Raw genomic sequence first — 27,421 nt, 5'->3', positions numbered from 1 at the left:
GTAGACAATTAATTTATCCAAAGCTCTTAATTGGATTTTAAATCCATGATGTTTCCTAAAGATTGACTCTGTAGCTTAAGAGGAAGATAATTTTTTTCTCATTCTGTAATTCTGTCTACATTCTTCTTTGATGAAGCAGAAAGTTACTTATAAAGAGATTGGGGTGGGGGGGTTCATTGTTATCTCCAGGAAAAGTTATTATTTTGATTTTATATATGTCATCATCTATTGGTATAAGAGGCTTGTTATGTGTCTATTTGCAGTTTCAGAAATTGCTCTAACTAGAGCTTTTTTTACTTACCAACCTTTTCTTGCAGCGTATAGCTGGCATTACAGCCATGTTACAGCAGTCACTGGAAGGCCTCCTATTAGAAGGCCTTCAGACATCTGATGTCGACATAATACGGCACTGCTTGCGGACTTACGCCACGATTGACAAGACGCGGGACGCGGAGGCCTTAGTTGGCCAAGTACTAGTGAAACCATACATAGACGAGGTCTGTGTACCTCCTTCAACAAACATTCATGAGCTTCTGCTCTGTCTTTGACTCTTTACTGGGTGTGAGGAAGATAAGAAGAGAGAACAGAGATCTTTCTGGAAAGATTCTCAGTTCCTACAGTACCAGCTGTAAGGAAGGCTTGGTCTCCGTGGGTTACAGTTGGGAAGTAATGTTACAATGCCAGGAATTGGGCGTGCCCTCTCAGGTTTCCTAGCAATGCTGTGGCTCAGGCTTCAAGGGCGACATTCTCACCTAGCGAGAAGGTGTGCATCCACGTGCTTTTAGGTCAATTTCATGGCAGGCAATTGTTCCTCAGTAGTTGTTAAAAGAATGTTTTCAAACCACTGGTCTTATGGGTGGACTAAGCAGGGTGGACAATTAAGCAGTGACAACACTGCAGTGTACGAGGAAGGTGCAGAGAGTGCTGTGAGCGTGGAAAGGTGTGTGAGTGGGGTAGACAGTGGCACCCTCAAATCTTCAGGGAATAAATGACATTTGGCCCAAGTCTTGAAAAATACGGAGGAGTTTGCTGGACCGGGAAGGCAAGAGGAGGGATATTCAAAGATCAAGGGCTTTTATAACAAATTAGCTGAGTAATACCTTAAATCTAGAACTCGGCTATGCAGTATCCTTCACCTATTAGGATATAGTTAAAATATAGGAAGTAAGTGTATCCCGCTTCTGAGCAGCCAGAGTATAGATTGTGCCATATAAAGTTGCTGATACTCAGCAGTTTCTGACATACAAAAACAGCAGCTTGGTCTGCTTCAGACTGAGAGAAGTCACTGAGCCCATCCTCGGTGTTTGGGGACTTGCCTCCAGTGTCCTGTCAGTGTGAATATTCTGACTGTGGTTAGTAAATACAAAGATGATACTCACATGATTTCAGGGTGAAAGTCTTTTATTTTTTAAAGTGGAAAGTTGAGACTCCCAATGATAAAAGTGAAATTTAGGGACTAATTTTAATGATTATTTTGGCCTTGTTAAGATTACTAAAAATAAATGGTCTTTCAGTTCTGTTCATATCCTGTTATATTCCATAGCTGTCTCTATGGGGGTGAAAAAATTACGTACATTATTTCTTTGTCAATAAGTGAAAAATTTGTGTGTGTGTGGTTTGGGGGACAGGGTCTCACTCTGTCGCCCAGGCTGGAGTGCAGTGGCATGATCATGGCTCACTGTAGCCTCAACCTCTTGGGCTCAAGCAGTCCTCCCACCTCAGCCCCCCAAGTAGCTGGAACTACAGGTACATACCACCATGCCTGGCTAATGGTTTTTTTTGTATTTTTTGTAGAGACGAGGTTTTGCCATGTTGTCCAAACTGATCTTAAACTCCTAAGTTCAAGTGATCTGCCTGCCTTGGTCACCCAAAGTGCTGGAATTACAGGCATGAGCCAACGCGCCCAACCAATGAAAATATTTTAGTCACTCATCTATTCCTTTTTCACTGAACTGAATATAGTATGCTAAATTAAAGAAATATTTGAACTTTCAGTGGCATATTTAATTCAGTAGCCACATTCTGTTTTATTTAAACTCAGCTTATCTTGTCATATCATTCCTGACTCCCAATTTTGTCACAAAAAATAAAATAATAGGCCGGGCACGGTGGCTCAAGCCTGTAATCCCAGCACTTTGGGAGGCCGAGACGGGCGGATCACGAGGTCAGGAGATCGAGACCATCCTGGCAAACATGGTGAAACCCCGTCTCTATTAAAAATACAAAAACTAGCCGGGCGAGGTGGCGGGTGCCTGTAGTCTCAGCTACTCGGGAGGCTGAGGCAGGAGAATGGCGTATACCTGGGAGGCGGAGCTTGCAGTGAACTGAGATCCGGCCACTGCACTCCAGTCCGGGCGACAGAGCAAGACTCCGCCTCAAAATAAATAAATAAATAAATAAAAAATAAAATAAAATAATAAACTAATATATTTTCTATCTTTCTCTGCCTCAAACCCTTCCCTAATCTGCATGATGGTAGAAGAAAAGGCCAGTATAAAGACAGTGAGGAGTTGCAGTGGAGAATCGTGTGCTCTGCTTTAAATCTTTTTTTTTAAAAGGTGTTACTTTATTTTCAAACTCACAGGGAAGCAGATGAGAGTGCATGGTTTATCAGCCCATGTCTCCCCAACAGTTGTAACTGTGCAGCCTAATCCGAGGAACTAGTTTTGAATGTGACCTGTTATTTACTTCACTGTTTAGAAAATATGTCACAGGGAGGAGGGTGAGCATGAGGAAGCAGATTTGTAAAGTTTTCTTTATTGTTTTCTCTGAAATATATAGCTTGTACTTCCCTTTAAAATGCTTTTTTTAAAAAATGACATTCCTTTTAATAGGTGATTATAGAGCAGTTTGTTGAATCTCATCCTAATGGCCTTCAAGTCATGTATAATAAACTCCTGGAGTTTGTTCCTCACCATTGCCGCCTTCTTCGAGAAGTCACGGGAGGTGCCATCTCCAGGTAATTTAAACGACCCCGTGTGGACCCCCACCTCCCTTTCAGTGACCACACCTGCTAAGCACAGGTGCACGACAGGTGATGACCGTCTTGTATGAAGTGAATCTATTATGAATCTTGTTATTTCATTGTTTCTACCCATGATACTGTGAGGCAGGTTGCATTAGCCTCATTTCAAAGATGTGGACACTGAGATGAAGCTGAGACTAAAGACCACATTTCCAAATCCAAAGTCTAGCCTTTCTTCTTCTCTGCACTTTTTCCTAAATTTAGTTTGAAGTCAGAATTGCTTTCCTTCCATGATTCTAATATGTCATAATCTGTCTATAGATATCAGTTCAGTTTAATTCAACAAGTTTTATACTAATTATGAACTCATCTTCAATTTTTCCTCCCTTTGTTCAGTTTCCATGACTTCCTGATGCTCTTTCATAAATATCCCATTACTTTCACCATTGCTATTGTCCCAGTCCAGGCCTTGTCATCTGCTGTCCACAATAATAGAATCTCCCCACCCTGTCTCCCTACTTCCAGTCTCTCCTTCTCTAGGCTTCTGACTGTCACATTTACCCAGAAATCTGCGATTCATAGATTTCTTCATAAATCTTTAGTGGCTTCTCAGTGCACATGGAGGAAGATCCAGGCTTCTTGAAGCAGGGCATGAGGCCCTTTTTGTTCTTACCTGGTAGCTCTCCACTGGAGAACTCTCTCCGCCATGGAACTTTCCTTCCGTATCCCTGGATGCTCCAGCCACACAGTGCTAGCTGCCTTTCCCCAGCTCCCTTGTACTCATGTGCTTCTGCATTTTTCCTCTGCTTGCCTTGCCCTTCCTGTGCCCTTCATTTTCCTGTCAAACTGCCTCTCCACGTGAATCTCCAGCTCAGATACCACCTCCTTCAAGAGACCATCCTTGGCTGGGCGTAGTGGCTCACACCTGTGATCCCAGCACTTTGGGAGGCCAAGGCGGGCGATTCACTTGAGGCCAGGAGTTCAAGACCAGCCTGGGCAACATGACAAAACCCTGTCTTTAAAAAAAAAAAAAAAAACAGTCTTTGTCCTAATGTTCAGCATTCATCATGTCCTCTGGATTGCAGGACGTGTTGCTTTTGTGTCTGCTGACTAATTTCCATGTTGCATTATGATCACCTCTCCACTGCTCACACCTTCCCCTGCCTCTTGACACAGTGTCTTAGAGCTAACAGCTGCCCAGTTAGTGTTTGCAAAATGAAAGAATTAACTAACTTTAATGCTCAAAAGGCAAATAAGGTCTCTGTTTTCATGGAGCAAGCAATATATTTGGCCTTGAGTTTTTGTTCTTTGCAGAAATGTGGGGTAATTAATATGCTGCTTGGCATTTGCAGTACCCTCTCTCTTTCCTCTGTACCACCTAAGATGAAGCCTAGTTTTGCTACTTTTGGGTTTAGTAATCATAAGGATTTAGTTGGATTTGGGGATAAGAATATAGTAGAAATCATGATGTAAAATGAAGCCATAGATATGAAACAATCATCATTAGATTTGACAGAGCCAGTCTGGGTCCAGAGATGTCAAGCTTCAGAGCTTTAGGGGATCTTTTCCACAGTTTTTAGTGTGGGGGAATTCACGTAGAAGGCTTAGAGATTTGAGGAATCTGAACTGTACCTGGCGAGATCATCTTCATCTGCTGCTAGCCCGTCACTGTGTTGCAGGTTCTATGTATCCCTTTCCTTCCCGTGCTCGGCTCCTGGCTTCAGATTTCCAGCTTGGTGCTTCCCTTGTCACTCTTTGCTTTGATCATGTGCCACCCTTCATGAGCTTTATAACTGGCAACACCAAAACATTTGTGATTTCTCCTCCAGAGAATACAGATTAGCTTTTCTAATCCGTCAACTGTTAATCTTGCAGGTTTTACATTCTCTCTCTGGGGCTTTCATTAGACATTAACTTTGGGAACGAGGAAATGTTGTCATTTAGTAGTGATTATATTATGTATATCTGTAGTTTGGAGTCCTCAATTTTGTGCTTTCTTTCTCCAGATACCTTAACAGAGCCTGCTCTTACTATTATTTGAAAGTGTATAATATGTTGTGTGGAATTGGATATATAGGAGGCAGCCATCTTCTTTCCCCTTCCTGGCCCTCCTCCACCCCCACCAGTAATTTCTTAACAATACTTAGGTGAAACTATAATAACATTATTTGCTAGCTCTTCCTGGACAGTGAAACAAAGCTTTCTTGATAACTTATCTATCTTGGTAATTTTTGTTAAGCAGGAAAATTACAAAAACTTTAAAAATTTTTATTTTAATACTTACCAGAATGTTAAGTCCCATTTTGATATGGCAACTTAGCTACAAAACTCCCAGTTTTGCTAAAATAAGAACATTTATTAAATTGTTTGCCATTTTAAAAAATTACCTTAAAATAGAGGAGAATACACAATATGAAACAAAGTGAGCAGATTAGTGAAATGGTGTTTGCCTAGAATGTATGTTTACAGGTCTTTGAGTTCGTGAGAGACTTAAGGAATCTCTCTTATTTAACTGTTACTAACATAGGGCTTTTACTGTGTGTTAGGCACTATCCTAAGTACTTTACAAATATTAATTCTTATAATGACTTTGTGAAGTTGGTACTATTATCATCACCATTTTAAAGATGAAGAAACCAAAGCACAGAGAAGTTAAATGATTTGCCCATGCTCCAGTATTTGAATCAGGCACACTGGCTCCGAAGCGTATGCTTTTGTCTCAGTGCTGCCTGTCATCTACATTTGGGAATTTGGAATTTAAAGTCTGGTGCTAAACAAAGACAAAATAAGACAAGCACACACACACACACACAAATTAATCTATTATCAGATTTTTGTGTCAAAATTTGTGATAAGATTTCACATTTGATAGTCATAGAATTTTAGAACTGAAAGTAATCTTAGAGATAGCTTAGTAAATAAAAGCTGTTATTAATTTATAAATTAGCATAATTTACAATGCTGTGTGGTTTATTGGTGTTCAGTAACGTGAAGGTTATTTTTCCTGTAGTATTAGACTACTGTACTTTTTTTTTCCAAGATAGGAGTATAAAGGTGGTGGGAAGTATTTTAGAGGGAAAAGTATACCAAGGTGATTAGCCTTGACACCAGGTGGAGGAGTCAGGATCCAGGAGATTTGCCGGGTGTGAGGTGAGACTGAGATTAAGGAGTGAAATAGAAATTTGAGTCTAGAAACAAACTAAATTACAAATATGTTTTTTTTTTTTAAAGTTGAAATAAGTTTTAGACTGCAGATCTTTTGGCAGAAGCAACACAGTGGAAATTTGCTCTTTGTAAATAGATTATGGTGTATTTTACTGAAATGTGCTCTTATTTTACAGTGAAAAAGGCAATACTGTTCCTGGATATGACTTTTTGGTGAATTCTGTCTGGCCACAAATAGTACAAGGATTAGAAGAAAAGTTACCCTCGCTTTTTAATCCTGGGAATCCCGATGCATTTCATGAGGTATCTCCGCCCATCCTCTTGATTCTTGAAGATGTTAACCGGAGACTGGAGAAATAGCATGTTCTCTTCTGCTTAGTCTTGGTTCTGTGGTTTATTAAAAATAAAAATTTGAGTTGCTAAGTGAACATTTACCTTAAAACACACACATCACTTTATCCAAGATATGAGCTATGATACTTTTAGAAATAAGAACATTTTCATTTTATAATATAAAGTATAATTAAGTCTAGATACAAGTGTGAGTAGAAATGTGCATTATCTTCTTAAAAACATCCTGAGGACCATTAAAAGCCAGTGTTTTTGCAGTTTTCTGTGAAAAATTAAGTTTGTACATCTCTGCCGTATAATTTTGAATGAAAACAAAGAGTACTCATTGGATTTTTTCAAGCAGCAAGTACAAAGGAATTGATTGGATTTAAAATAGACTGTATAAATGTCCTCTATAATTTAAAAAGTTAGGAAGCCCCAATATTTATTTCCTTTTTTAATTTAAATTTTATTTTATTATTACTATTACTATTTTTGAAACAGGGTCTTAGTCTGTCGCCCAGGGTAAAGTGCAGTGGCACAATTATAGCTCACTGCAGTCTTTGACTCCTGGACTCAAGCAGTCCTCTCTGCTGCTTCCTGAGTAGCTGGGATTTCAGTGCACACCACCATGCCTGGTCAATTTTTCTATTCTTTTTCTTTTTCTTTTCCTTTTTCTTTTTCTGTGGAGATGGGTCTTACTATGTTGCCCAGGCTGGTGTTGAACTCCTGGCCTCATGCAGTCCTTCCCCCTCAACCTCCCAAAGTGCTAGGATTTCAGGTGAGCCCCCATGTCCAGCCCTGTTCCACCTCCCCCCTTTTTTCCCCCTTAAAAAAGAAATCATTATTTTAAAGATTTCATGGTTAGGATTTAAGAAGTTAATGTATAAGTTTGTTTTCCTTTGTATCATTTTAAAGGCTCAGCCTCTTGGTACTTTTCTTCCTTCTCCTTCCCTGGATTTTGGTTTTTGATTTCTTATGCAATGAGATAATCTTTGTCGTTCAATTAGGTACTTTATTAAATTTGCAGTGATTCTAATTGTCAGTGCATTTGACTCTTATTTTGTACTTTCCCTTTGTTCCAGTTTTCTTCCCTTATCTCCTCCCATCTTTTCTTCCTTCCTTCTTTTTTCACCTTCTTTGTATTTTAGACTTCTGGGGATCTGTTTTCCATCTTTATTCCATTTTGTCCCCTCTACTAATTTGGAAGTTGTGCCCTTTATTTCTGCATAAATTGAGTAACCTTAGTGGTTATTTAATAGAATCTAAAGTTGATTGATGTTCTTGAGCCTTCTCCTGGACAATACGCGGAACTTAGAGCACATTAACGCCAGCCATCCCTTCTCATGGTATATATTTTTGTTTCCTTGCTCGTACTTCTATTTTCTTTTCTTTTAATCTTAAAAACTGGGCATTTTTATTGTTTTAAATAGTCATTATCCTCTGGGAATTACCCTACATGTTTGTCATTGCTTACTGTTCCTTTTTGAATGTCAGCTCATCCTTCTTGAATCATTCTTCTGAAATTCATGTTAGAAGACTTTTTAGTAAGGCTCTGTTGATAATAATTAATTTTTTTTAATAATTTCTCAGTTTGTGTTTGAAAATAACTGTATTGCTTCTGTTTGTAAGGTCAGTTTGCTGGATATATTAATAGAATTCTCAGCACTTTGAGTATTGTCTTTTGAGTTGCATTATTAAGTTTGCTGTTAATTTAATTGTTATTCCTTTGTAGTTAATGCCTTTTTTCTCTGGCTTCTTTTAAGATCTTCTGTGTGACTTTGGTGTGCTAAGTAAGTTCTGCTATGATATGTCCAGTAGAACTTCTTTTTTTTATTATTATCCTTAGGATTTGATAGGTTTTCTGAATCTGAGAATTGGTGTCTTTCATCCATTCTGGACGATTTTTATTTATTATTTCTTCAATTGTGCTTTTCTTTCCTTCCTCTATCATCTCCATCTAGATCTCTTGTTTAGACCGGCTCACCCTATCCTCTGTATTTGCTGCGTTCTCGGTAATTTCACAGTCTGTCTTATAGGTCACTAATTCCATCCTTAGTTGTGTCTAAACTCTTTTCCACCTGCATATTGAGTTTCCAGTTAATTGTCATTTTTTTTTATTTCTGGAAGTTGTATTTGTTCTTTGTCTAGCCTCCCTGGTGAATTTGTTTATTGATTTTTTAAGTGTAGAGAGGCACAACATAAGCGTAAACAGCCTGGGGCCCAGCATGTTTCCCACAGATAAGACAACACATTGGGAGGTTTACCATCCCAGAAATGCAACTTACCTTATCTCTTGGCTGATTGTCGCATGTTACAGTGCATTGAATAACAGGATTGTGCTGTTTTCAATAAATTTTGTAGCAACAACATTTGTGATTTTAAAAAGTAGGGCTTTTAAGATAGCCTAAGGAGAGTGAAGTAATGGCTTTAAGCAGTAGCTATTGTAAGCTTTAAGCACTGGCAAATGTAAAGATGCTTTACAATTTGCTTTATGCTTTAGAGACTCATATTGACCATGTTTGACTCAGGAAATGTTTCAGCTCAGAAATGAACCTTTCTGATAGAACTTGACTTTAGAATTTTAGGCTAATACTTAACGTTTGTGAGTATAGTTTCCAGCAGATAGTATCCATTTATTTCCAGAAATACTTTCAGCTTTAAGCCTTAATGTAACATGTTTCTTATAAGAGGGAAATATCTTTATATATATTTTTTAGCATCCATTTTATGCAGAGGTATAGTTTTGTCCCAAAAGGAAAGAATAATCCCAATTTTTGTCTCAACTCCACACACCTAGACCACTCTCTGGGATAACAGAAGTTTGCCCAAAACCTTTTGAAAGAAATTTAAAGCCTGTAGTTTTTACTACTACAAAATCCTGTCTAAGCACAGACTTTAGCATATTTAGATTAATGGTTTGGTGACCCTGGATTGAGCCCCTTTTAATTGAGAAGAACATAAAAAATCAACAGTGTTCTTAGAGCCTGGGGGCTTCAGGAATAAAGTACCCACAAAAGCAACATGCAGTCGCAGTTGTGCTCTACTGACTGACTAGCATTCTGCTTCCTCTACCTCCTCCTAGCTTGTCTTTTGAGCAGGTTCTCTGCAAGCCTCAACAGAAGAAGAAGCGTCATTTGTAAAATGGGGGATGATGATGAGGATGATAGCAGTTGCCTTGTGGGGTAGTTTTGTGGGTTAAATTAAATAACACAATTCTAAGCACAGTGTGTTGATGATAAATGCTACGAGTTAGCTGCCACTCTTAATGGTTTTGGTGCATCTCCCTGTCAGTTTTCATGCTATCTCATTTATAAAAATGATGTGAATACATACATGGTTCGATTATTTCTCTTCTCTCCCTTTCTTCTTCAGAATTTTCTCCTTCTGTTCTTTCTCCTATGTGAGGCAATGATGAATTATGTCGTTTAATCTGCTGTCAATTCAAATTCCAGTGGGCTGGAGTAGGGGGCCCTAGAACATGAGCACTACCATTTAGAGAGCACCGGACTTAGCGTGCCTGGCTCTCAGATGGGCTTTGCCATGGAAGACACGGAAGACGTATCCCAGAACCACTCTGGGCATTTACGCATCTTTCAATGGGACGTTGGAGGGAAGATCTCGTAAGGTCCCTGTTAACTCTGGAAACTGTGATTCTTATGTGTTGAGCTTATTTATCTTGATTACGGTTTTCAGTACATGCTCCCTGTTCTGGTTAGTTTTCTGATAATGAAAATTTTCCATTTGTTTTTATTTTAGAAATACACCATAAGTATGGATTTTGTCAGAAGATTTGAACGGCAATGTGGATCACAGGCTAGTGTAAAAAGATTAAGAGCACATTCTGCCTATCATAGCTTCAATAATAAGTGGAACTTGCCTGTTTATTTTCAAATAAGGTTAGTCATTTATTCACTGCACACCCTTCTAAAACAGAATTTGAATGCCAGTTAAGGTTGTTGTGCCAATTAGTGGCTCCTTTTCTCTGATCATCACAATAGGCTTTGGGAGACAAAATTGAAAGTGGAGAAAGATACATAAGAAGTATTATGGTTGCCAAAGTCTGACTTGCATGACAAAAACATAAGCTTTATTTTTTGGTAATTGGAGAGCTCAGAACACAAGAGTTGGAAGGAGCTGACTCCAAGCCCAGCCTCATTCCCACCCACCGTATCCTCATTCACTGTGAAAAGAGAAAGTAGGAGTTATACAGCAGCTCTTTTTTTCCATTTTCCCTGTTTCATCATCTGCCTCAGATAATGAACCTGTCTCACATCTGGTTTTGCTCATCTGAAATACTTGTCCCCTAGAGGGAATGGGGAAAAGCAGAGCCTTGAGTGCTCTTTGCAGCTGGTTCCATCTATTAGTGTATGAGAAGCCTCGTCATTATTTCAGCTTCCCTTATCATCTTTGTGACATTTGTGCCCTCTATTCTGGAAAATGGTGACATTTTTCTTCCAGGTTTCATGATGATATCACCTTTGTCAATAAGCCATTCTATAAAATACTTCAGGAAATGTAGGATGAGCCCTTAACATCATACAGTGCATTGGAAAAACAGATGATAATAGCCATGTTTGCAGATTCTCTTGAATGAGGTCATGGTATGTTCTTCCATAGAATGGCATTTTACCTGAAATGCTCTTTGAAGAATCATAGGCTTTTTTATTTACATTGCTGGATGCTTTCGTTAATTATGATGCAGTCCTTTCCCCTAGAGTTCTGAGGAATAATTACAGAGAGGGAGATCAAGAATTAGGTCCCCTGATGATAATTGCTTGGGATGATTGAGAATGTATGTAATCATCTTTTTATAATGAAATCACAGTTCTCAGAATGAAGTAGTAAGGTGCCCTTTCACTTACAATACTGTGTTTTATGCTAAATTTTCCAAGGTTGCATCATCATGTAGTTTGTCTCTCAGCAGGAAATTATGGATTTGTTCATCTAAGATGTTAATGGGATGCACTGGAAATAGTTGTTATATGATAATCAACATCAAGCCAGGGCAAGAAGCCTTTTTGATTTGTGAGCCGGATTTAAAATAGCAAAGCATCGTTTTATAAAATGATACTGCTATGGAGAAATAAGGTTTACATTTCCCCGTCTCTCTGTCGTCCAGGTTTGGAGTTAGATTACTTTGGTTATCTAATGCTGTCACGTCACAAACATACTCCTCTGCTTCCTGCCTCCAAACTCTTTCCTGGTCCTTTTCCTCAGACCCTGGGACCCATGCACCGTTACCTCACTCTTCCATCCCACCACTGCACCTCCTGCAGCCCCCACGGGCTATTTCAGCCTGTGCTCTTGGCTCTGCCAGGCTGGGCCCCTTGGTGATGGCACAGCTTGGCTTCAGTGCATCTCCCTTCATTTCAATTTCTCTCAAAGCTGGTAATTGGGGCTTAAACTCCATTGCAACTCAGCCAGTTCCCTGAAAGTCTTTTTTACCTTCAGCAGATTTCAGCCTTAAGCCTTCAAAGGAGTTGATTAGCCTTTTTGAAAAAAACCTTTTATTTAAAATTCGTGAAATTTAAAAAAATACGTTTGAGTTGTGAAGTGTAGAACTTGTTTTTAGTACATTTGTTTTTCCATCTAAAAAGTAAATTCCATTAAGACTTTGTCAAACTTTTCTATTGATTTTTATCAGGTGTTGGGTTGTTTGCTCTGAAGGATGACAAAAAGTTCCACAAACATGGTTAGGGTCAGAGTTGCATTGTCATCAGGTTCATTTCAAGGTCATTTGAAGTAAACCTAAAGACAGTGGGGTGGTGATGGTTGAACATTTCCTAAGAAGAAATATTAGTATTGCGCTCTCAGTAACAGTTTTCTGCTCCTGGATCTGACCGTGTACCATATCCCAGTCATCTTCAGGAGAAAGGCACCTCCCCACCCCAGCCATCACCACAGTTCCTGTGAACACAATTTGTATCCTCTCACTGTCCCTGAGACCCCACTGTGTCTACAGTTCATTTGCTCCTATGGGCATATTGGAAAGTAGATGAGGACTGAGTTTCTCATAGGAAGAAATTAAATGCAGATGTGATCAAAACAGCCTCAAATTATAATGAGTCAGTGGCTACCTGGAAACTGCAGGTGTTAGCCCTTTAAATGCCAAAGGCTAAATTTCAGTTTGCTGTTCTTTTTAAAATTGAAATATTTCTAGTACATTCACATGTATATGCTGTATTACATAGTATATGCTGAACACAGTCTTATGATGTGGAATCTACATAGTAATATTAAGGTGCGGGTAGCCCTTTCTTTCCTGTCCCTGCACTCCTCTCAGACATGTGTATCCACGAGAGACAGGTTCACTTACGATGTTCCTGATACTTCAGAGAAAAAAAACAGTAGGCATCACTATTGTTATCGCCATTTTAATTTTTATTTAAGTATTATTGTAGACCTGTGATGTTCATGGAGGAATATGTCTAGAGACCTTCCCCGGGCCTGTATTTAAGAATTTAGAAACGTTTGTATTTGGGGTTGCCCTTCTTACGTGGATCCTGTTGAGAGTAGAATGACATTCGATGTGCACATGAAAACCACAGCATAGCTTTTCAGATTTCAGCAGAGGCTCCCTCTCTCTTTTGGCCATTTTCCAAGAAGAAATATGTTCTGTTGCTTCACTGCTGGCAGTTACCGCACAGCAGAGCTGTGTGAGGGGCTGGTCCCCTGGCTGGGGAGCACACCTAGGCCAAGTGACTCGGGCAGTTGTAATCCTGCATCACTGCCCCTGCTCACAGATAGGCAGAACCTCTGTGAAGTGCAGGGATCAAGGCTCTGCTGCATTTTTTTGGTCCTTTTTCATTTGTATGCTTTTCAGAATTATCGTAAATATACATAAAACTCTTGTGTCCTATGTCTTTGCATAGTACTAAATTATACCTATTTTTCCTTATTGGTTTATAGCATCAAGCTTCCACATTAATACTGCATACTAGTCCATTGAATATACCACAGATTCTATAACCATATTCTTTCTTTTGGCCATTTAAGTTGCTTCTAGTTTTTCCCTGATATAAACAGTGCTGTGCCAGCTATCAGGCCTTTTCTGTATCAGGGCTAACTTCCTGTATTTTGTTTAGATTTTGAAGAAAGGCAGGACTGGGGGTCTGAGGTTGAGCTCTAGGTGCTGGTTTGCTCTCCCAGGTGCAGAGCAGTCGCATCTCCCTTGTTCCCGTGTTCAGTGTCACTGCCTCCTCTTACTGCTGTTCCTGGGCTAGTTTCCAGTGCTTTCTTATCCCACTTTTCCATCTGTCACTTATTCCTTCTGTACCTCTCAACTGCAGCAGGAAAAGACTAGCCTTTGTGAGCTTCACTGGGCAATTAGAGAGCTCCTTTCTTTCCGTGGGGCAGACAGGACGGCTACTGGAAACCAGCCAGCTATAATGGTCCAGGATAGCCTTGGTGTCTTCAGTGCTCAGCTGTGTTGGGTAGGGCTGCAGCTTTTTGTGTCAAGCTGTTCTTTTTACTCTTTAGACAGTTGCCTTTAGCTCAGTCTCGGAACCGCTTTTTAAAAGCACATTATGTACTATAAAAAATAATTTCATATCAGTTGGATAAATTGATATTGAGCATGCATCGGAATTCATTACTAGTAAGGCAATTAGCAGGTGACAAAAGAGCGTGCTAGTAAAGACAGGTATGAGATTGGAAGAGTTATACAGTTAGAAAACAATGCCTGCCGAAGCAGCTAGCTTAAAAAAACTATATAACACATTAGCCTTTCACAAAGTCATAAAAACATGTCCATATCCATTATTAGAACAGAGGTCTGTGACAGGATGAGCTGAGGTGCCAGGTGAGCCAGCTGTCATCAGGAAAAAAAGAACGCACATCTAGGAAGCGCTGGTACAGACACTGAGCATTAGTACCCGAAGGGCAAGTACCATGGACGTGGGAGAGGGTCAGCAGATCAGAAGAGCACCAAGCAGTGAGTTCTAGTTTTAACTGGCTACTTCCCGTGATTTTTCTCAAGCTGCCAACACAGGTACAGAATGCAGCTTTCTTACCCTGGAGACGTTTACCTACCTGTGATGGTGTTAAGATAGATGGGTTGGAGGAACCAAAGTTTTATGGCCTTGAAGTGAATAGAGGATCATAAGCAGGTGCTACTCACCTGACAACTTCTTGATGGAGACTTAACTGGCAGTTTGTTTAATTTGAGAAACATGGGGTAAGTTATGATTCAGACCAGCTGCAAATAACAGAGAACCCTTATGTAACAGTGGCTTAGTCACGATTTCTTGTTCAGTTAAAAAAAAAAAAAAAAAGGCTGGGAGAATAGGCATTTCGAGGCTGGACTTACCAGCGAGTGACAGAGAAAGTTCCTGTTACTTAGGAAAAACAGAGGATGGATAGGGAAAGGCATCTGTCAGAGTCATAAACACTAATTTGTGTTCTTGTTTTTATCTCAGATTTAGAGAAATAGCAGGATCCTTAGAAGCAACACTTACAGATGTCCTGGAAGATGCCCCAGGTAACTCCCCCAAAGTGCCCAAAGTGATAAGTTGCATGGTATCCTAAATGAGTTCATTCGGTTCACCACGTCAGCTAGATCATAATACTCTGCGCATACTTTCACTGGTTGTGTGTGTGTGTGTGTGTGTGTGTTTGTTCATGCCTTAAGTTGGACCTTAAAATCACTTAGTTTGACTTTTTTTTTTTTTTTTTTTTTTTTTTTTGAGATGGAGTCTCGCTCTGTTTTCTAGGCTGGAGTGCAATGGCATGATCTTGGCTCATTGCAGTCCCCGCCTCCCAGGTTCAAGCGATTCTCCTGGCTTAGCCTCCCAAGTAGCTGGGATTACAGGTGTACACCACCACGCCTGGCTAATTTTTGTATTTTCAGTAGTGACAGGATTTCACCATGTTGGCCAGGCTAGTCTTGAACTCTAACCTGAAGTGATTCATCCACCATGGCCTCCCAAAGTGCTGGGATTACAGGCATGAGCCACCATGCCCAACCCTTCTTTTTTTAATAAGGTAAAAATAAACCAAATAGTTTTGGTATATAGAGTTCTTGCTTTATAAAGATGAAAAAGGAATTCCTCAAGGATCTAGAACTAGATGTACCATATGACCCAGCCATCCCACTACTGGGTATATACCCAAAGGATTATAAATTATTCTACTACAAAGACACATGCACACGTATGTTTATTGCGGCACTATTCACAATAGCAAAGACTTGGAATCAACCCAGATGTCCATCTGTGACAGACTGGATTAAGAAAATGTGGCACATATACACCATGGAATACTATGCAGCCATAAAAAAGGATGAGTTTGCGTCCTTTGTAGGGACATGGATGCAGCTGGAAACCATCATTCTTAGCAAACTATCACAAGAACAGAAAACCAAACACCACATGTTCTCACTCATAGGTGGGAACTGAACAATGAGATCACTTGGACTCGGGAAGGGGAACATCACACACTGGGGCCTATCATGGGGAGGGGGGAGGGGGGAGGGATTGCATTGGGAGTTATACATGATATAAATGATGAATTGATGGGTGCTGACGAGTTGATGGGTGCAGCACACCAACATGGCACAAGTATACATATGTAACAAATCTGCACGTTATGCACATGTACCCTAGCACTTAAAGTATAATAAAAAAATAAAAAATAAAAATAAAATAAAATAAAAAATTAAATTAAAAAAAGATGAAAAAGGAATAAGAATATAGGAGACAGACCTCATTTTCATTCCTGAATATAACTTGTCCAGGGGATATGGCCCCTTGGTGTGCTTATGTGATCAGCTGGTTTTTTTAGCAAATGGGCTATGATCTGCCTTCCTCCCAGGCTGAGGACTGGTCTGCATGGTAGAGGGTCAGGGTGCTCCTGCCTCTCACTGACAATGACTCACAGCTGAAGCATGCATCCTGGGCCTCCTGGGCCCTGGCTGCCTATGCTGGGATGCTGGGCAGGTAACAGCTGTAGGTATGTGGACTTACCAGTACATGTTGGCATATTCTGACAGCCTCATTAATTTTTGTATCATATATTTATTCCTGGTGACCACTGAAATACTGTGTGCTTATATCTAGGTTCCTCGACTTAAATTTCCACTCTCTTTTATGCAGCTAAGTCTCCTGTCATTTTGAATCAGTTTTAGCTTCAGAATTTGTTTTCATCTATCTTTGCTAAAAATGGTCATATGTAGTTAACTTGTTCTAAAAGAATAAGAAGTATGTTGAGATAGAGGAAGACTCTTGTGAAACAGGACAAATTTGAAACTGAAGTTTAAACCTCTGCAAGTGATTGCCACTCCAGCCCATGTTTGTTGATTTGGTATAAAGTACCTATTAAACATTATTTCTGAATGCTATGTATGTTTGATGTTTATCCAGACACCTGAGAGATGGTGTCATGTAAAACTGTGCGTGGCATGAAGGATGTGGTAGGGAACATGGACTGTGGCCGCTCCTCATCCCTGTGCCTCCAACAGCTTTGCTGACCACATGGTTTTCTTCAGAAGGCCACTTTCTTTACCTTTGAATCATACATCGAAAGTCTTACATTAGATTATAGCCTAAAATTGTCTGAAATTCCTTAAATGTGTGTTGTTGTTGTTTTTTCTCTAGCTGAAAGTCCATATTGCCTTTTGGCTTCTCATAGAACGTGGAGTGGCCTCAGGAGGTGTTGGTCAGATGAGATGTTCTTGCCATTGCTGGTGCATCGCCTGTGGAGATTCACTCTGCAGATTTTGGCACGATACTCTGTGTTTGTCAATGAGGTAAGGGCTGGCCGTGGAGCTCATCCATAATCAATACTGATAAAAATTAAAGATATGTTAGGCTAACTCCTTAAGATTTTTGTAAATGCCATGAGAGGTTAATTCAGAGGACCACAGTAGTCTGACTTCCCAAGATTATCTGCAGCTCTGTTTCTGTGTTTCACTTTTACTCCTGCAAGCATTGCATTTAGGGGTGTCTATTATCACGAACTTGTTTTGTTGAAAAGCACCACTCTCGCAAGTCCATGTTTTCCCTTCTCAGAACCAGATTATTTGAACTGCCTCCAAATTAAAAAAAAAAGATGTTCATTTTAATTTCAAGGTGATTATGAAAATAATTAGAAATAAAAATATGTGCATTTTAATACTTAATATTTGGAAGGTTACAAAATGATATTGTCATCAACATAAAAAGGTATTAAAATTATCTTTTCTTTTTTGAATATCCTTTTCCCTTTTCATATAATCAAATGTATTAAATATCCACATGCCCTTGGTGACTTATTAATACTCAACAAAAAGCCAGAAATTCTTGATCCACAGTGCGTTGGTACAGCCCGGTGCTCAGCACCAGCCCCGTGGGTTCTTGCTAGGACCTCGGATAGCGGTGCTGCCCTTTCTCTGGGGGACGCGTGAGTAACAGACTCTCAGGTAAACCAGTCATGGCAGTGTGAGGAGTATGCAAAGGAGATGTGTTCTAAAAAATGAAAAAGACAACATGGAGAAAACAGCACACTTTGAATAAAATCTTTGTTATTTGGAGTAGGAAAGGATCCCAGTCCTCCTCTTGCAGTGCGTTTTAATGGAAAGAGTGTCAGCTTTGGAGCTAGTGTCAAGCTTTGGCTCTTGAACTTTTTAATTCTGTGGACCTAGAGAAATTAAGCTGAGTCTTCATCTGGAGAATGGGAAAATAGCTTCTATACGTGGCTGTTGTGAGGATTTATTTGGACTAAAGCTCCTGTCAGGTAATGGGAGTCTAGTGAAATCTAGTTTGTCTTTCACTTTTGCCTTCCCTCTGCTCAGAAGGGTCTTAGTGGACCACCCTGGGCCGTCAGCTGTTTCTGAAGACCACTGTATGATTCCCCTGACAGAGTTGGGTTAGGACGATTATTCAGTTAGGCTAAGCATGCGTTCTTGCTAGCCAGGAATTCTCTGTTTATCTGTAATAGATCACTTTGCCCTGAATGTTCATTATCCCATTCTATCCCATTCTTTTCTTGATGCTAGTGTACTTCTTTTTTATTTTTTTTTCCCTTATAAACAATGTTACGCAAAGAACATTTTGTTTTTTGTATTTGAAGGTTTGGATTTTGATATTTTACCCTTATTAATTATAATTACAAATATGGTATGTTATTTGCCTAACATAATTGATTTTTTTTTAAAAACCTGTGATGTCCCCAACATTAATTTTATTGTGGTTTGGATACTTTATTTTTCACATGGTATTTTTATCACCAGAAAGTAGACAAGTTCCAGAAGGTAAATGTACATGGGGGCATAGTTTGTCCTTGTTTCTCTTAGTGCTTCACTCCTTCCTGTAGATACAATAAAGTGTACTTTTATTAGTAAGTTTTTACTAAGTGCTATGTAGACAGCTAGCATTTAGTGGTGAGTTATTGACTCACACATATGTAATATATAAATGCTCGTGTATCTTGCTAGTGTAAAAGTATTTAATCAGTGAAATCCTTTTTCAGCTTTCACTCAGGCCCATTTCTAATGAAAGTCCCAAGGAGATCAAGAAACCTTTGGTAACTGGTAGCAAAGAACCTTCCATCACCCAAGGAAACACTGAAGACCAAGGAAGTGGTCCTTCAGAAACAAAGCCTGTGGTTTCCATTTCCCGCACTCAGCTTGTGTATGTGGTTGCAGACCTGGACAAGCTTCAGGAGCAGGTAAGCCTGTGTCCCAGAAGAATTCCAGGTGCTTGGTTTAATGTTTTCACAGAAGGTAGCATGTGTAAAAGGCAAACACCATTGGGCCTTACGGGGCTTAAATTGTGGGGCCCATGGGTACCCCAAGAGAGAACCCCTCACCTCCCTTTCTAGGTGTCTCTCCAGCTTTCCCTGACAGATCATGTCCATATAGGGTTTCTAAGGATGTGCACTTCTTCTGCGTGGAGTACATTCTGTATTGTATTCACCTCCACCCTGCTTCCTTTTCAGTAGTGATGGGACAAGCTGGAGCAGCCATGCTTCCCCTGCTTTTTTTTTTTCCATTAGCTCACCTTATTCTGCTCAGGCATGATCTTTAGTGGGCTGGATTTCAGTTACTTTACATTAATTTACCCCAGTATTTTCTGTTGATGTTTAATCTTCAGCTATACCTTGAAAGTGCTAAAATATTAAAACTTCTTCCTCTGTTTTCTCTGTATAGATCCATATGTTTTTGCTTGTAACATTAACTCTGTGGGGTGAATGTAGTGGTTAAGTCCTCTGATACACAGTTCTGCTTTCCTCAACGTTAGATATTTTGTGGTGCTTGAATAAATACCATTTTGAATTTTAAAATGTATATGTTTTCAGTAAGAATATGGTCTTTACTGTGTCTATTTTCGTATTATGGAGAGCCATAGAGTAGAAAATGTTTTTGCTTATTTTCTGTGCCTGTTAGTAGCCATTAAACCATGTGATTTCTCATGTTGTTGAAATCTTTTTATAGTAAAAGCATTAAAACTGTTTCTTTCCTTTGATGAAAATTACTGAAATTCCTGATTTTAGATTCACCATTCATTAGCAAATTCTAGCGTTTGTAGATGCAAATAGAATTGCCTCTTCCTTTGATTTATAAAAAGTAACTGAATATATAAAGTGCATATTTATTTCAGCTTCCAGAACTCTTGGAAATAATCAAGCCAAAACTTGAAATGATTGGCTTTAAGAATTTTTCTTCTATCACAGGTAAAAATGAATCTTGACTAAGCAAATCTTTGAATAAGAAATGATTTAAAATAAAATTTTAGAGACTATAGGGTATATTTAATTTGACATTTTCTTCTGTAGTTGTAAATCCTTGGTTGTTTCTCTATTCTGTTCTATATTATAACTTCCCTAAATAAGATGTTTTGTTTAATTCATTTGATCTGATTTATTATAGTACACACTGTAAATGCTGTGACAGTATTTCAAATGAAGTTCACATGTGGGCCTGAGCATGATGATTAAATCCAGTCTTTAATCTCAACAGCAGCCCTGGAGGACTCCCAGAGCTCTTTGTCAGCCTGTGTGCCCTCCTTGAGTGGCAAGATCATCCAGGATTTAAGTGACTCTTGCTTCAGTTTCCTAAAAAGCGCACTGGAGGTTCCCAGGCTTTACCGAAGAACCAATAAGGTCAGCGCCATTCGTGGGAGAGAATTCTGAGGTGGGGAGGTGTGTATTAGGAAAGCCAAAGAGGAAGGAAGGAAGCGGCGGATTCCCAGGGTAGCCTGAGACAGACTGAGCTCATCCCATTCTGAGAACGGTATTGATGAAGAGAGGGAGGTTCGGCAGGGGTGATCAGGGGCTCTGGGCCACAAACTGAAATAGTTAGACCTTTCCCATCCTATCCTAAAAGTATTTAAGGATGTACTCAGTTTCCTTTTGGTCTTGCGCAAAAGTATGTTTTTCAGAAAAAACGTTTTAATAACATTTTAAAGTCCTATATATTTTTGTCTCCATATCTGGTATTCCACACTTGATATCTTGTTCCCTCTTTATTGTTACTGGAAATACAGTTGGCGCCTGTGTCCCCAGGTTCTGCATCCACAGAGCCAACTGTGGATCGAAAATATTCAGGGAAAAAAAAACTACAACAATAAAAAATAATACAGGCCAGATGTAGTGGCTCACACCAAAATCCCAGCACTTTGGGAAGCTGAGGCAGGAGGATTGCTTAAACCTAGGAGTGTGAGACCAGCCTGGGCAAAGTAGTGACATCCAGTCTCCACACATAAAAAAAAAATACAAATGTTAGTGATCCAAAGATGATTTAAACTATACTGAAGGGTGTGCATAGGTTATATGCAAATATGATGCCATTTTATATTTGCTCCTTATTGTCTGATTTGAAGCTGCCTCTCGGAAGTGGGAGAGAGAGAGACCTATTTTATGTTGCCAAATATGTTGTTTTTCTTCAGTAATCTACCAACTCTCCCTTTCTAGTCAATAGGTTTATTTCCTGAGAGTTTGTGTTAGGGTCAGACCCTGTGCTAGACACTTTACATAGTCTTACTCTCCTCCTACGAAGTGGGTGCTAGTATTGTCATTTGCAGATGAAGAAACCAGAGCTAAGAAAGGTTACATTCCTGAGCCTGGATCCTTGCTTCTCAAACGGTGGTCTGATGATCAGCAGCATTCACATCACCTGGCGGGTGGGAGCTCGCTAGAAAAGCACAGTCCCAGAACTCAACCCTTCCACCAACAGAATCAGAACCTGAGTTTTATGAAGTTGCCAGGTGATTGATGTGGACATGAAGCTACGGGAAGCAGTGCCCTAGTTTCGATGCCCTGAGCCGTGGGTGGCTGTGCCAGCCAGCACCTGAACCCAGCCTGGCTCCAGACGTCACCTTCTTGTGCTGGCTCTTCTTATTCCCTCATGTTCTCCAGGCAGCTTTCTGTGGACCCCAGTGTTACCTTTGGGAGGGATGGAAGTTGTCCATGTCTCAAAACTAGAACATTAATAGTATCCTTTTGGACTTGAGGTCTGGGTAACTTACTCTGTTTCTTTTCTGTTTTTTTCCTGTGCATCTTTATCTCCTACCAACATCATTCCAGGAGGTCCCAACCACAGCTTCCTCCTATGTGGACAGTGCTCTGAAGCCCTTATTCCAGCTTCAGAACGGACACAAGGATAAGCTCAAACAAGCAATAATTCAGCAGTGGCTAGAAGGCGCTCTCAGTGAAAGCACTCATAAGTAAGTAAATTACAAGTAGACCTTGTGGGCCTTGCTTAGAAGAGTCTGCGGCAGAAACCCCCGAGGCCATCAGGCACTGCGTATGAATAAGGCAGTGAGACTGCCTAGCACTTCTTCACTGGATTAGTCAGAGTGTGGTCCCGCAGTTTGCTGCCTCCCTCCCCACACCCCCGTGGACGGCCCGTGGGCCGGCTTCCTCTGCCTGGGCCGCAGCCTCACTGGCCGTGTGCACAGTGCCCCTGTGTCTCCTGGCCCTGCCTGCGTTCCCTGCAGGTGCCGTTCTCCGAGGTACAGCCACATTCTTCTTGGAGGCCCTTTCTTTGCTCAGCCCTGTCAGTCCAGAGTGGCTCTAATCATAACAGATAATCAAAGAACTTAGGTTAGTAATCAAGGAAAAGAAAACATACATTTAAAAGTAATTACAGCTGACAAGGACTCGATTCCTCAAACCTCTAAAACACATGAGTGTTTCATTCATTTTCTAATGAAATATTCTTTTCCTAAATCAACAAGTATGCTAGTCAATTTTGTTACTGATTTTAATTATTAAATATTAATTTTGCAGTAGTATTTTATTTACTTAAGATTTAAGTGGCCATTTATGGGTTAATTTAGAACATAACAATAATGTCTAATACAATTTTTGTGGGCAAATATATTTCACATGCCGAGTAACCAGCTTGTAGACAAAGCTTTGCAATATAACTCATTTATAATTTCAAAATTATATTGAGAGTATTTTAAAGACAATGAACTTTATTGAAAATTCTGAAATACTTTTACACTCTAAAAGATGAACTGTTCCTAGAACTGATTGGAAATGAACTTGTTACTTGATCTGGGGCATGAGCTACAGATGTCCACCCTCAATTAAATTTTAAACAAAATCCATGCAAATACATATTTCTTAAATTCTGAGGGAATGCTGTGTTAGACACTTAAGACTATATATATATACACACATATGTGTCTGTATATGTGTGTGTGTGTGTGTGTATATATATAAAAATGATTTTAAGAAACTTAATTACTTACCATGGCTGAATTCTCATTGGAAACGAATTTGTATCTTAAAAATCTCTTTTTTTGGTCCACAAAGCCAGTCACTCTATTTGATGTTACACACAAATGCCTCTTTTCACCAATAAATGTGTCTTCTGCTCAAGGTACTACGAAACCGTGTCAGATGTGTTGAACTCTGTGAAGAAAATGGAAGAGAGCCTGAAAAGGCTGAAACAAGCCAGAAAAACCACTCCCGCCAACCCCGTCGGTCCCAGTGGTGGCATGAGTGATGATGACAAAATCAGGCTGCAGCTGGCCCTAGACGTTGAATACTTAGGAGAGCAGGTAACCCATCAGCCGCCGGCCGCTCCAGTGAGCCTGAAACCAAATTCTGAGAGCCGGGCAGTTACTTGGTGGCTCACGTGATCCCAGAGATGCTGTTGCAGTGGCTAGGGAATTGCTTCCCAAGTGTTAACGACTAGGAGTCGGGGCTCCCAAATTACTTTGCCTCTAGGCAATATGAGAAGGAGAAGGTAGAAGAAAATGGAGAATTCCCGTTTTGAAGTCCAGCGGCGTGCTCTCTGGTGCTGCTGCCATCTGCTTGTTTCCCCAGTGCCCATGCTCTCAGAGCTCACTACAGTGGGACTTTTTGGTTTAGTGCCTGATACTTAATTGGTGCTAACCCCAGGCTTTTGAAATCTTGCTGGTTTAGCTTAAAATAACTGAAAGCATTTACCCCTCTATGGTGCATAAGAAATCCTCTGAGCACAACTCCTCTGCTTCCCTGGTTGGCTTCTGTAGGTTTCCTATAAAACACAAATTTTAGAATCATGGCATGTGGCTGAGTGGTAATGTGGATATTATCACTTAAGAGGTGATATGGAGCCGGGCGCGGTGGCTCAAGCCTGTAATCCCAGCACTTTGGGAGGCCGAGACGGGCGGATCACGAGGTCAGGAGATCGAGACCATCCTGGCTAACACAGTGAAACCCCGTCTCTACTAAAAAAATAAATACAAAAAACTAGCTGGGCGAGGTGGCGGGCGCCTGTAGTCCCAGCCACTCGGGAGGCTGAGGCAGGAGAATGGCGTAAACCCGGCAGGCGGAGCTTGCAGTGAGCTGAGGTCCGGCCACTGCACTCCAGCCTGGGTGACAGAGTGAGACTCCGTCTCAAAAAATAAATAAATAAAAAAAAGAGGTGATATGGATAACATGCAATGAATGTCTTTCCATTTTCACTCAGGTGAAAATGAAATTTCATCATGAAATGAAATGTTATGATACTGTGAGGACCATTCATAAAACCCCTAGATGTTCAGAAACCGGCCTTCTAAACTGCTGAAGTGTCGTCCCACACAGTAGTAGGTCCTCAAGGGAGGCTTTTCCAGAGGGAAAAAAATTGAAATTATAAAGTTTCCATCAGAGGACACTTGGTCTTGATTTGGAGAACTGAGACAATGTTAATAGAAAAAGCAAAAAATAAAAGCAGTCAAAACAAGACCCTTGATTTTCTAGCTTACTACGGAATTTCTTTTACACGTCATGATCATCACTGAAAATTCAACTGTTTTCTGCTTTGAGATGAATGTAGAGATATATCGTGGTAAAAGTCAACAGCCATGTTGCTTTATTTGGCAAAAAAACCTAAAGACTTTTTACAAGCAAGAAAGTACGTTATAGAAACGTGAAGAGCCAACGAGCAAAAGCAAGGGAAGGAAGGAAGGAGAGCGGGATGGGGAACTAAAAGGAAAGAGAAGGGAAAGATAAGGTGCCCCCGCAGTCCCGGTCCCCAGAACAAACACAGAATGCTGACAGACACTTGGTGTGTATCTTTCCGGATCTTTCTCTGCGTGTGTGGTGCGTGTGTGTGTGTGTGTGTGTATGGATGTATACGTGTATGTGTGTTGTTATTGTCATTTTTAAACAAAAGTGGGAACATAGTGTGCCATGTCTCGGTGACCAAAATAATCCACAGTAGTTGCTGTGCCAAGCAAAGTGTTTTCAACTCATCTGATTCTAAAAGGTTTTTGGCAATATGTTAAGAAACTAAGAGCACAGGCCAGTACTTTTTTGAAAATTCTCAACTTAAAAAATAGTTCACTTTTTTATTTCCCTAGTGTGGATTTTCTTTTCTGGTGTTTTTTAGGCCCACAAAAGGGGCTCTTATTCTGTCTGATTTGTTGGACTAAGATAAATTAACCTACTGGCTTCTTAGAATGCTAAGTGTTTGACCCCAAAAACCTCACATTTTACAAGAAGTAAATCCTTTGCTCTAGAGGAAAAAATATCCTACAAGTCTTCAGGGAACTGTCTTCTGGTTTAGTAGAGGATGAAGATTTTCTTTCTTCCCCCGCCCCCACATTCAGCTTGAATTGCAGTAACATAATTCATTCTCATGGCCTTTACAGATACAAAAGTTGGGACTGCAAGCAAGTGACATAAAAAGCTTCCCAGCTCTCGCAGAGCTTGTTGCTGCTGCCAAGGACCAGGCAACAGCAGAGCAGCCTTAAGCATCTTGGAAGATCTCAAGGTTAGATTCTTAAGCAAGAGAAGAGTTGGACTTCCAGGCTGAAGGGGAGAAAGTGACTCTGTTCTCTTAGCAACCGTCCATAGCAAAGAAGTGCTTCCAGCATTACTCCAGCAACACGCCCATGCGTCTTCTCAGCGTATTTGGGTCTTCCTTTGCCCAAAAAGAACACAAAAGCCTTTTTCCATTGTATGGAAGATAGTTTTTAAGACGTTTGAAACTTTCTACTATAGTTTACAGAACAAATTATTTTATTTTTATTGTAAATCTTAGTGTGGAAGAGCTGATTTCTAAAATATGATTAAAGTAAATACATACCTATGAATGTCAAGAGTTGTCTCCCTGAGCCTGCAGTTGGAAGTGACGACTGTAGTGGAGTGATGTCCTGTATAGGAACGCCCTTCTCTGAAATAAAGAGAACTCCTGGGCTTTCCAAAGAGGCTGCCGGAGGCCGTCCTCCACTCGCACTGTGTGTGAGAGCAGTGCTTCTGATCCTGCTGTCACCGCAACCTCTGGCAGGGGCCGGCACCAGTGGGAAAGACCTCCTTCCTAAATAAAAGAAGTGTCTCCCGGGAGTGTGTGCTCCTTTTCTTTGGGAATTCCGCACCAGGAAAGCACTCCTCATCACTCATGCCCTGTAATGACATGGGTTCCCTTCCAGGCAGATGCCCCTCTTAGCACCAATGGGAAGGGTTCTGGCCAGCACCAACCCTTTCAATGTGTGGGAGTTCCTTTCCTTGGAGGGGTAACACACCTTCCTTAGGAGTCGGCAGGTCCCACCCTTCCTGGCAAGCTGATGTGGATAGAAGGAAGGAAGACTGCCCTGAGAAGAGCTGGAAGCACTGGGGAGAGGCACTCCAAGACTGGTTTGTTGGTTCAAACTCACATAGGCAGCATGGAGCACCGTGCAGCCCCTGCTTAGCTGTGGCTTCAGCCCTCCCAGCCTGATGAGGAGCTGGAAGCAGCTATGTTGAGTCCTTAGTCTTGCATTCCCGTGCATCTCAGTCCCTTCTTTGTTCAAAGGTTAGCCGTAGGGAGAGGAAGTAAATGGTAGGGAGTGAGAGCAGGCCCTGTAGTTAGCAGGCTTGTTTTTTAGCACACACCAGGATGAGGAGGGCTAGAGAAGTCAGAGGAAATCCTAGCGATGAAAGCACCAAGAGCCAGGTGTATGTGGAGCCCCAGGGGCTTCCACGCAGCCCCCAGCCCACCACAAAGAGTGGCTTCCACTTTCTGTTTGCAGGTAACAGACCTTGGACAGTGGCCCCTGTGTAGAGAGCATCTGCTTTGGGCTTGGCACTGGAGGCCCTGCTCCTGGAGGGGGATAGTGTCCAGTTCTAGAGTTCAGTGTTGGGAAATTTGGTCAGTGACAGAACCATGGGACAGAGACAAAGAAGGGTTTTCTTCTCAGGGCTTGACCTCCCTGGTGTGGGAGCCGGCTCACCTGGCAGGGCTGTGGTATGGTGTGGTACCATCAGGAGGGCGCCATCGGAAGGAAAGACGGGCTTGCAGTGGGGGAGCGAGAATGAACTGGAACCCATGAGGATAAATGGAGCCCGCATCTGGCTCTTGCTGCCTCCTGGTCTCCCCAGTTCAGTGATGGGGTGATGTGCAGAGGAAGCTGCACATGCACTTGGCCCAGGATTCGGGGAAGCTGAAGGAAGAGACTCAACAGGAGCTGGAGGAGTTGCATGCCTGCCTCCTGCCCCAAGCCAGCAGGAGAGCCTGCAGCTCTGGGTCAACGTGCGGGAGCTGCAGTGGAGCCCAGGCTGCAGCAGCCTGCTGCGTGTGAGCGT

The 27,421-nt window shown here is 41.0% G+C and overlaps 1 protein-coding gene across 2 annotated transcripts in view; it reads left to right on the top strand.

The window, feature by feature from the left end:
• COG2 (component of oligomeric golgi complex 2) overlaps positions 1 to 26,199 on the top strand; it is a 52,924-nt gene extending 26,725 nt beyond the window's left edge. For both annotated transcript variants that reach the window (XM_023191808.2, XM_023191809.2), the window contains 12 exons: positions 318 to 497; positions 2,835 to 2,959; positions 6,307 to 6,433; positions 10,220 to 10,359; positions 14,881 to 14,942; positions 17,056 to 17,207; positions 18,908 to 19,105; positions 20,038 to 20,110; positions 20,397 to 20,539; positions 21,962 to 22,101; positions 23,268 to 23,448; positions 25,510 to 26,199. In XM_023191808.2, the coding sequence (XP_023047576.1) occupies positions 318 to 497; positions 2,835 to 2,959; positions 6,307 to 6,433; positions 10,220 to 10,359; positions 14,881 to 14,942; positions 17,056 to 17,207; positions 18,908 to 19,105; positions 20,038 to 20,110; positions 20,397 to 20,539; positions 21,962 to 22,101; positions 23,268 to 23,448; positions 25,510 to 25,611 (1,623 nt within the window). In that variant the 3' untranslated portion in view covers positions 25,612 to 26,199. The remainder of the gene's footprint in view (positions 1 to 317; positions 498 to 2,834; positions 2,960 to 6,306; positions 6,434 to 10,219; positions 10,360 to 14,880; positions 14,943 to 17,055; positions 17,208 to 18,907; positions 19,106 to 20,037; positions 20,111 to 20,396; positions 20,540 to 21,961; positions 22,102 to 23,267; positions 23,449 to 25,509) is intronic.
• Positions 26,200 to 27,421: the final 1,222 nt, after the last annotated feature.

The sequence above is a fragment of the Piliocolobus tephrosceles genome, chromosome 1 (genome assembly GCF_002776525.5).
Source record: "Piliocolobus tephrosceles isolate RC106 chromosome 1, ASM277652v3, whole genome shotgun sequence".
Classification (NCBI taxonomy): domain Eukaryota; kingdom Metazoa; phylum Chordata; class Mammalia; order Primates; family Cercopithecidae; genus Piliocolobus; species Piliocolobus tephrosceles.
Note: the sequence above shows the minus strand (reverse complement) of the source record. Positions and strands in the feature narration are given on the sequence as shown.